General features: G+C 39.2%; 2 protein-coding genes across 5 annotated transcripts in view; one reads left to right on the top strand and one right to left on the bottom strand.

Moving 5' to 3' along the window:
• The window catches only part of spg (dedicator of cytokinesis spg), a 51,188-nt gene extending 42,507 nt beyond the window's left edge, over window positions 1–8,681 (bottom strand). For 2 of the 4 annotated variants that reach the window (XM_012379839.2, XM_012379838.2), the window contains exons 1-4: window positions 8,312–8,681; window positions 1,787–1,870; window positions 963–1,156; window positions 341–489 (exon numbers count right to left, since the gene is read on the bottom strand). In XM_012379839.2, the coding sequence (XP_012235262.1) occupies window positions 341–489; window positions 963–1,156; window positions 1,787–1,870; window positions 8,312–8,348 (464 nt within the window). In that variant the 5' untranslated portion in view covers window positions 8,349–8,681. The remainder of the gene's footprint in view (window positions 1–340; window positions 490–962; window positions 1,157–1,786; window positions 1,871–8,311) is intronic. The other 2 variants (XM_012379840.2, XM_012379841.2) reach the window with 2 other exon arrangements.
• A 444-nt stretch (window positions 8,682–9,125) lies between these two features.
• LOC105679681 (uncharacterized) lies at window positions 9,126–11,214 on the top strand. Its single transcript, XM_012379852.2, has 2 exons — window positions 9,126–9,749; window positions 10,067–11,214. Exons 1-2 carry the CDS (start codon window positions 9,438–9,440, stop codon window positions 10,346–10,348), a joined length of 594 nt encoding a protein of 197 aa, XP_012235275.1. The 5' UTR covers window positions 9,126–9,437; the 3' UTR covers window positions 10,349–11,214.
• The last annotated feature ends 1 nt before the right edge of the window (window position 11,215 follows it).

Genomic DNA, 11,215 nt, shown 5'->3' on the forward strand with positions numbered 1-11,215 from the left:
GATAGTTTATCTAACAGATAATATGTAGAATAATATTGTAACAATATTTTTTAGAGTACTCACACCAGTGAGTGAATTGAATATTCTATTATATATATTATATGCTGTCAAGAAGTTTTATAAAACGAGTAGTTTTTTTATCACGCATTTATTCTGATCGATGTGCTATAGTTAGAGCAACACGGATCGATCAGCAATTAAGGGAGCTCACCTTGATAAATCGATCTCTTTCATACAAAAACACATATGACGAAAGAGAGAAGTTTTCGATCCTGTCACGTTTCGGCGGCACGTGCCGCGAATTCGGTATGAAAAGTACATGTACTTCATTTCGACTTACCGATTCCCCCAGTCCACTTTATTGATTATCCGCAGCTTCAACTCCCGCGTCTGATCGGTAGTGAGGGTGCCAAGCAATAATTGCCGTCGCCATTCCAACAGTTCTCGCATCACCTTGCGCAACGCGTTGAATTTGTACTCCTCGCGCTCCTGCGACAGGATAAGTGCGCGGGATTACGTTTTGAGTGATTAAAAAAGTTTTATGTGTCCCGGGAAACACGGCAAGAAACATGTTACAAGATCCCTTTATCTGTTCGGCTGACTTTAGATTACAAAATGTAGAAAGTAGAAAATTAATTAAGAAAATTGCAAATTTTCATAGAAAATAAATCAAACGACTAGATGTAGATTCAAATAAAAGATAAATATTTATTTAAGAACTTTATTGGTATCGAGATATAAATGCCAGATACGAATGCAGAAGTTTAAAATGAACGGAAGAACGAGCAGAAAATGAAGAGCGAATGAAAGAGTTGCAATTTTCTCCTCATCGATCGCGTTTTTAATAATGGTGGTGAAGTACTCCTTTATGAAGTATAAAGACAGATTTTTTGCGGGGCGAGAGGAGAAAGGGGAGAGGAAGACAGACGGGAGAAATGAAGTGCGGAGGTGTATATACTCACCACGTACAGCCTCTTCCAAATGCCACCCCACTCGCGCAGGACCAGGGTGACTTCCCGGACAACCGGGTCTTCCAATGGTATAACGGACTCGAAGAGGCCCTCATTGTCGATCTTGCAGGGCTTCAGAGTCACGTAGGAACTCGGGAAGATTCCCTTCACCGCGCGATTCTTCGTCGAGAAGCCCCTGTACCAGCCTGAAACCGACGCAAATCCCATTTCGTCGAATTGCATTCGATATGCAACGCGATAATTTAATGTGTCTGGTGTATGTTAAGAACGAGATGCGATACAGACGTGTAATCCACAATTTGCAATTGCATTAATTTAGGCGATAATACATATAATACATTGAATACACTGAATATCAATTGATACGAAAAGCAGCATTATCAATTAATTATTGTGGATTAATGTTAATTAACATAACAATTTTGTATCAATGCAAAGATAATTTCGGCAAGTTCTAAATTAGCGCAATTTTCGCTCAATTAGATCGCTCACTGTACGTTGATAATTAATGGTGGGCAGTTTAAAAAATAAGATACGGTGATAATTAATCCGTGAAAATTATTTCTTTGAATTATAAAACGTCTTAAACAGAAGGAAAGATCAAAGCGGCAGTGTCGGAGTGCAAAAATTCTTTATTATTCGTTTTTTCGATGAGCCAGAACGCGCAATTACATTATATCATCACGCTTCCTGTGACTTTACAACTTCCCTCGACTTCAAACGAACGCAACACCGCAACATGCCACGTGCGATCGGTTTGAAGTATATCGATCGCTCGTGAAAGTGAGAGATAAGATCGGTGTCAGATTACGTACCCGCGCACTCCTCCAGGATCTGCACGGTCTCTCCGATTTCAAGGGGTAGTCCATAGCGCGTGTCTCCTCGCCAGTTGTACACGGCTGCAAAAAGAGAACATAACGACAATTATCTCTGTGAACTGCCGGCATCGGCGATGTGACGCGGTGATATTTTTAACGAGCGCCGGTCGCCGCCGCCGCCGCCGCCGCCGTCATTCACCGGTTAACTAGATCTCGTTACACCGCCCGTGTGTAAACTAACTCCTCGCGACTGATAACCCCTAATAGCGTACATTTGTACGGAAAAATGACCCGATCACGTTCACCTGTCACAAAACTCCCGCTTCCTCACTGCAATCGTACTAAATTGTGACATTACACATGCAACAGATCATTCGAATTTTCATTCCTGCATAAATTTCAATTTTTATATATTTTTAACACTCAAGTCTGATAAAATTGGCAAAATAAATTGACGCAGGATAATAAAAAAGGAAGAATAATTCGATACGATGAGAAAACGCGAGTCTTCATTACGGCTAGAGACACAATTAATTTGAATATTATATTAAAACAGCGCAGAGAAAGAAAAATTATAGTAATTATATTTGATATGAACAGAGAAATATGATTGCAGTATGTTATACTAATTATTTTAGTCACAAATGCGTCATTGTGACGATCAGTATCATTGAAAACGATAAGATTCTATCTTTACAGAGATATAGATTTTAAGTGATTTTGTATCTGTGTGGTTGCATTTGTGTGTCTCTTATTAACGTGTTAACAATTATCGGACAAGCTTTTATCAGTTTTATATGTCTCTATGAAGATTGGCGCTTTAAGTTTCTTTCTTGGAATTGTCAGCCCCGATAAACCGACTCCGGGGCACCGGATACGCGTGACGATACACGTATGACGAGCCAGCTTCCGGTCCTCTGCCGCCGGAGAAACGCACGCGAGACGCATCTCAATGAGCGCGTCGCTCTCGCCGCCTCTCTTTCTCCCGCCCTCCCTTTCTCTTTCTCCAACTCTTTCTGCGTTTTCTCATGGGTATGCTCTTTCGTGGGTTTACGCGTAGGTATACAGGGTGTGTCGAGAAAGTGGCGAGAGATATTTAGAATCGATATTTCTTCAGTAAAAAATTAATTCGAGATGTTTCTATTTATTTTAACATACAAATTATCCGATTAATTTAACAGCACATCCAATCCGATAATTTCCTCATATTTTCAATAATATTTTTATCGAAACTGATTAATATAGTACATGATTTCCAAAATGTTAACTTGTGCAATGTGCATTGTGTTATTAATTATTATGCTCTAATAATTGATATTGCGGAATTAACGAGCCGATGTTTGCGATTCAATTTCCGAAGATAGAAACTTGCTAATTGCACCGAGGACAGGATGTCATCACTCGCCTTTTTCGGGACATCCTGTATACGTTAACTGGCATTACGCGTTTGTTCGCCCACTGGGCTGTCTACGAGCGAAGTGCGTAGGACAGCGTGGCACAATTTTCGACAGCTGCAGATGTTGCTGCGTCGCGTGAATCGCCCGTTTTCTATCGCGAACAATGCCCGTGCAGCGATATTCATTCATGGAAAACGCGTATCGATCGCAGTATGCGTCATGAAATTTGGTAAAACGGCACACGGCGGAATAATAAGCGCGAACGTCCGCGGGATACAGCGTAATGCGATTTGCAAGCAGCAGCAGCAGCAGCAGCATAAAGCCAATGAGAACCTGAATTAAATTTTAATCTCGCGAAGCTCGTTTAAGGTCGGAAGTAATATAAGCTGATCAATAATTTTATGAATTCAATACATGTTAAGAGAACAGCTAAATTTGGAGTCAATGTAGATGCCAAATTAAATCACGCGTGATTAAACTTTAATTACATCGCAATGAAAGAGATGTAAAGAACGTACGTTAGAATTGAGAAATACGATAAAAAAAGAAAAACTTCTTTTTAACTTATTGCTGCGTTATTCCGCATTATTTTTATATGATAATTATTTGATTGCCAATTAAGAAATTGAATAAAAACAAGCGAAAATAATACGATAGAATGTTCTGTAGATTTGTATACTTGTTATTTGTGAAATCGCGATAATAGAAGAATTGTCGCTGTGAATCAATGGCACGAAACCATTGCTGAACGAAACGGTAACGGTAGGCGGCGAGTTCTTTTTTTCGTCTGACAATAACAATGAGGTATTTTGCTGTGATCTGTCGGCAAAGAATCGCGACAATATGCGCTGGCACGTGTTTGCCACAAGAGAGATAGCGCGATCAATAGAATGTCACTTATACGCGGAATGTTTTGCGTCACCGGATGGCAGACAGACTATTCCGCACAGTCTGTCCTGGCCTTAATAGAAAATTTCCCCGCATAACAGGCTACTGTGCCGAACAGCTTTCTTCCTCGAACATTTAAATTTTGCATTTAAACGACTTGAAAATTCGTAACATTAATTTATGTTTCAGTACAGTTTCAGTACAGAGACTTAACGTGTCATCAAAATACAATGTATATTTAAGAATCAATTTTTCTCAAGTAAGAAATATATATATATATAATAAAATAAGATGTAAGAATAAAATGTAAGATAGGAGAGAAATAAAAAGTAAGAAAATAAAAATGAAATATAAGAACGTAAAAATAAATATAATACGAGCATATGGCGAGCAAAAGAATTTGGAAAAATAGAGATCACAGGTTTTTATATTAGTTACAGCGTTATAGCAGTAAATTATAAAATTATCTGAATATTCCAAAATCACGCTCTGACAAAATTCTGCTCTCGTCGCGGCAACGAACAAAGGACGGATCGCGAAGTGTTCGTGTCGCGCGGCTTTCCCCCATAGCTTTTCCCGGGGAATTAAATCGATAACTCCCTTTCTCGGCCGTACGAAACATTTGCGACCGTAGGGGGACCACAGGCATAGGTCTGGCGGCTGTTCTACCGTTCCTTTTCCCGAATTTTCCGCTCTTTCTGCGACCCTATATTCTCTTTCTCTCAAAGCATTAAAATGTCTCCCGTATAAGTAACACACAAAAATATAAAATTTATATGTTGATTTTGAGCGATGAGAATATGAAGAAATGAGAAACAAAAAGTGACGAGCATTATACAAAAAAATATACTAAATATACATAATATATTTTTAACGCTATTGAATCGCAATGTAATTGAGGATTTGCGATGTTTATCTAGATTTAAAATATTCTAGGAGGAGAATATTATTTTTGTGTGGGAGAATATTCCGTTCTTTGTCGGAAATGAAATTATATATGTATAATAGAGCAAGGTAATAAATAATACTGTAAGAGAAGATGGGTTCGCACAAGGGAACCATTAGTTCTCTCCCACTAATACACGCACACACGTGGTAGAATCACATGGTGCGAAGCCGGTGTTGGACATCAATAATGTCGGTACTGGATAAGGGTACGCCGTTTCGAAAGGGTCGCGAAATGAAGACATAAACAATGACATCTGAAATCATAATGCCTCCTGGACCCTCGTGACAGGACTTCCTTTTTTTATATGTATCTCTCTCTCGAGAAAAATTTTTCGAAGCTAATATTCGTAGAGTACGATTTAAAAATTCATAAATACATATATCAAGTACATTAAAATTATATACTGCATTATAATAAATGTGTAAAAATGAAAAAATTCTAGTGCGAGATAGTGTAAATAAATTTTAAATATAGTCGCAAGTCAACGAGGAAGAGTGCAATAAAATTCTTGCGTTTAAAAAAATGTTGCAGCAACTATTTTCGTTGGACGCGAACGAGAGGCAAACGTTGCACATTTTTCGCAACGGAAATGCCGCTTTACTGCGCGATCGTAAAATGTCAAAAGCCAGTGCTACATCTACCGTAGTGAACTGCTTGAATTACAAGGAGCTTTTTGCGCGCGTAAAATGCGGTTAACAAACGGCGAAGGCGAGTCGGCAGGAAATGCACCGATAACGTCATTCATTGCGAGAGATAACCGATACTAATATTAACATTTATGCGATTGAATAGTTTCAAAAGTGGCAACGGTTGCGTTGTAACGTCTCGCGAGTACATGCGATATTTATTGACATAATTGTCATGTGAAAGAACATCAGAGGATGAATATTAATACAAAATTATTTTTCAATAAGATTTGTCACGATTTTTCTCTGTATAATACCAGATAATATTTTACATCTTCGCCAACAATCATAGACATCGGATTGAGCCGCGAATAATTCCGTTTCTTACATTAACATTTGCCAAAGAAAATTATTTACCGATTCAATCCAATATTTATTAAATTTTTGAAAGGTCGAAACAATCCCAAAATGGACTGCAACGAGATGGATATCACTCCATTATAAAATTTAATACTAGAACTTTAACTTCGCTAAGAACTACTGGTATTGGAAATGCTAGCCCGCAGGTTATCGTAAAAAATGGATAGTGAGGTTTTTCCGATGTTTTCGAGGTAAAACGGACCTGCCTTCGCCGTTTGCGGTTTAGTACACGAGGGTCTCGGTAATGGTAGCAATAACGCATCTGCAGACTTGTCACACACACACACACACACAAGAGAGACAGAGGACGAAAGGGAGAAAGAGAAACAGTGCGGTCACAATTCTACATCTACAACGGTCGCTAAAAAGAAATAATGTATAGGGGCATGACCGCGTGAATAGTGCTGTACATTGATAGATTGGAAGATTGTGCTTTAATCGCGTCGCTGACATACACAGTCTGCGCGAGTTTATATCGAGAAAAATCACGGAAGCTCTTGTAAATTACGCAACTATTTTTTTCAAGTATTTTTAAACTATTTTATTGAAGTAAATTACAAGTTCACTGAATTTTTAAATTAAGTAAATCGAGATAATGTTACGCATATTAAATCATTTTCCCAAATATAATTATTCTCCTAAATATTTATCCCGTTAAAGTTATGTCTAGAAATTATCATCTTCTTCAGATAAATGGCTTCTTGAAGAAACAACGATGAGATCGATTAAAACGGAAGACTAAGGGATCGATGATTCGCCTCTTCATCTGCGATTAAAGACGCTATTTATCGGATTAGAGTCGCTTGCACTGCTTCGAGAAGATTGAGACGACCTAACTAAACGCTAACGACCTCGGACGAGCGCGGAGGATTAACGCGAGCGTTAATTAATCGCGAAAAAATGCGTCAAATCGCCGTGCCGCGCTGTAAATTGATTTCGACTGTGAAGTCGAAGTCTCTTTCTTCGCCTTCGCGCACTTTTCGCAGCGTCAGAGAACTTCGAGCAGACGCGCAACCACTTAATACGACTAATCGTCCTCGCACGTAGCATTCCAGCGATCAAATTCCGTTTCATATCGCAGCGCGTTATTATTTTGTAAATTTCGCGAAACGTAGAAAATAATCTGCAACTTTTTTTCCAAGAAATACAACTTTATTTATTTTTCTTATCAAGAATATTTTCTGATATTTTTAATGGTTTCGTAATTTATGTTATTTATAGAGATTTACTTTACATTAGACAGATTATTTACTTTAAAATTTTTTAACGGAAACTTTATTTCCAGTTCTTCTATTGCATTGTTAAAAAATGAATATCAATCGACTTCCGACAATTTCATTTTTATTGGATTGTGTAACAAGTAATTTTGAAATTTTCAATAGGTTTTCTATTGGAAATCCTAAAATTACTTATTACACAACCCAATATAACTTTGGACGTTCTAAAATATTGGGATATTCAATTTTTATTTTTCTCTTTATGTGTGTGTGTGTGTGTGTGTGTGTGTTTTCCTACGCTCTACACTCTAGCTTCACTCATGATAATAAAAACATAATAATTGATATGAATCACACGCTTTTCTATTATCTGTAATACATAAGGAAGAAATTATCTCAATTCTAATACCTAATTCAACAAAGTGCCAATGCGTACAAGATTAAACTTAACGACGACATGCGAAGTGTTATCATAAGCGATTCTCACGCATCGATGTCCTACATGCTTTCCCAAATGGCATTATTGTAAATACCTACATCGTCTTCGCCCGTCTCACGCTGCTCTATCGAAAGTAAGGATGCTGAAAGCATCGTCGCGCGTCGAAATCCGGGGCCTGGAGCCGGCTCGGCTTATCAAGTATTACTCGCGCGCACGATCAATGCATGAATGGAGCCACGCAGGGCCACCAACACGCGCGCAATGGTGAGAGTGCACGCATACAGAAAAATATGTACCGCAAGCCGGCGAGCGAGAGCGAGCGCGCCCGTCGTCAGAATTTCGTGGATGTTTCTCTCCCTCTCTTTCCCGAAATGATCAGCCGCGAGCGAAGATGCTTACGGACGCGAAATCGCGAGATCGTATGCATAAACTGTCATACTGCCATCGAGCGATCTCGCGATTATCGCGACTCCGCGCGCGCTCTTCGACGCGCCGTGAATTTGACAGCTCTGAAGAGAGCGACCGGAACAAAAGCGGAGGAGGGATAGAAGAGCAAGGCTGCCTCGCGTATAGAGATAAGACTTACCAACGCCGTACTTAGTGGTCTTCGTCGTTGTCCACATCTCGAGAATCGTCGAGCCGACACCGACAACGTGGACCGGCAATAACTACATGCCCTAGCGGCGCGCCCGGTGACGTGCGCGTGTTACACTACTCGCGTGACGGCCGCAATTTATTTATCACGAGAAACGCGAAAACACAAACATTGGGTGTGTTTGACCACACGAGTGTCGCGCACACTGCGCCGCGACGACGACAATCTGTCGTACCAAGCAACGTTGTCAGTACGCGCACGGACCGCGAACCGCGGGCTAACTGATGGCAAATGGCAACGCTGCCACCCTCCCCCGCTTGGCGGTCCCCAAAGTCACGTGATATACATCCAGTGACGAATGCACAATATTATTCCCCCACGGTATTCACTTTGGTAGCACTAATGTTACGAAAATTTGTAATTCTTCCTTTAGAATATTTTTTGTAAATAATCTTTGTTAAAAAAATACATGTGAAAACTTTACAGTGACAAATGCAAATGTATGAATAATACTTTAGAAATGCAAATAATGCTGTTATAATCAACTTTAATCTTTAGAAACCAAATGAGTTTCTAATGATTTTCCTACTTTTGATTTAGAGCTCTTAAATATGTGCAAAAGTGATTTTTTAGAAGAAAGCTGACACAAAAACTGCAATTGCAAAATCGCTTATCAGTTTTTAAAGGTTAAACTGAATGTTGGACCAAAGAAATGTAACTTCAGAAAAATTAAACCATCAAGGCTTTCTAAAATTACAAACTTACCGTTGTGAAATTTCCATTGAAATTACTCCGTGTAATTAACGCAGCAATAATTCCAGAATTAACAGCGTTTCTTCGATGTCTATCATCCACTTCAAATGAAAATTTTTCCGGTGGACATTTCTATAGTCGCGCGCGTCAAATACACCAATCAGGTTGCTCCTTACGGCGCGGAATCCCATAGAAATGCTATGGGAGATTGCCCTCTAGCTGTCACTCTGGGTATCACGGTCGAAGGACTGGGGAACGGTTGGCCAACGGCCGTAATCGCGTGACATTGTTGTTCGATCTGTCTCGGAGGAGGCTCCAGGATCGCGAGTTAGACAGCAAGACGCCGGACGAAATCGTGACAAAGATGCGACCGGACTCGCGCAGCGTGTCGTTCACCTTCCACCGGGAGGTGCTGGCCGTGCGAAATTCGCCGGAGATGGTGCGAAGTTCGCGTAATCTGCGCCAGCGTCTGCAGGATCGATTTGACAAAGAACGAGGATCGTCGACCGGCGCGAAGGAGAAACCTCCGAAGATCAAGGAGTCCACTGACCGAGCTTGGAACAACATCAGCCTCGGCAACGTATCGGCGGATTCAAGACGAGCACTGCGTAGCGGCGCCGAGAAACTGTCCAGGACGATATCCTCTGTGCGCACCACCTTCGGCACAATATCTCAGGTAAAAATTATGCAAATTTAAATGAACCTTTATAAGCTTAAAAAAATCTATTCTATTTTTTTAGTCTGTGTTACGATTCGATTAAGATCAAAGAGACTTGACAATTTTATCACAAATCAACAGGGAGAACCCTTAATTGATTATTTATTTAGAAATTTTCCTTACTTTTGCTGTAAGCAAAGGCATGTCTGTAAATATATAAATCAAAGATATGTCAGAAATATCATATAAATGTTAATGATAAATGTAGAAACTCTAATAATAATGAAATCGAGCAATATTGACATTTAAACATGAAAATCCTTTCTTTTGAATAGAAATTCAAAAATTCTACGCGCAGACGTCAGAGACTTGAGGAGCAGCAATCACCTTGCAACATGCAGACACCTCAAACACGATCCCGCCAGCTGTTAGGTCGCACACCGACAAAACTGTACAGTCCTTTTGGCATCGAGTCTCCAAGGCACGCCTGGAATAGGGATAAGGAAAACGACGCCAGTACGCCGGTACGCGCCTCATCACCGGAATGCAGCACACGTTATATACACTGCAGACCGTTTCGCTTCACAAGGGTGAAAGGATTCTCCATGCTGAGATAAAAGAGAAGGTGTCTCCAAAGGGATTCTAAAAATTATATTCCATGTCGATCTCTCTTTACTTCCTAGTAAACGCAGTCAGGATTGCGTGCCTTGTGCAACGACATTTATATCGAATATAATTTATTTTACGTTGAATCGTGAGGGACTTGCTGTGAACGACCTAGCGAGGTTGAAATGATTTTTTATACAAGTAGCATTTTATAGGTATGCTAGCGTACCTACCATGATATTCATTCCATCGCTTCCTTTGCATACTTATATCGTAAACTATTTCTACTTTTTTATACGTATTTATATCTACATACGCGCAATAATATACGTGAGATATGGCAGGGTTAATGCTTGTATTTACCGTACATTGAGATGTCGGAAATCAAAATGAGAATCACAAAATTGTTCACATAAAGTATCAAAAAGATATTGATTTAAAGATTGTTCTTTTCTGTTCGGTGTACAAAGAACAAATTCTTGAACAATTATTTATAATACACGAAAAAGTATTTAAAATTTAATATATCACATAAGCTAAGAATACTTGGCAATTTATGTTGTAACTCGTTGGAACGGATAGATTTGTGAATGTAGCCCCTTTTTTGGTACAAAATGACGTACAATTTGATTAATGTTAGATGTTTCGGCTATCTTATATTTCATTTATTTATTTTTATCTTTTCTGACGAGATTGTAAAATATTTTTGGTTCAAATGTTATTAATATATATACACTAATTTGTATATAATTTTTCAAAAAAGATTGTATTCTAATGAAGATAAGGCAGCTATATGGCCTCGACAGCCCTGCTTGCAAGCTACCACATATCTAATCCTAATTTACAGGCGCAAAATAAAATTTTTATTGAAAATTTAT

Source organism: Linepithema humile, chromosome 1 (assembly GCF_040581485.1).
Source record: "Linepithema humile isolate Giens D197 chromosome 1, Lhum_UNIL_v1.0, whole genome shotgun sequence".
NCBI classification, from domain to species: domain Eukaryota; kingdom Metazoa; phylum Arthropoda; class Insecta; order Hymenoptera; family Formicidae; genus Linepithema; species Linepithema humile.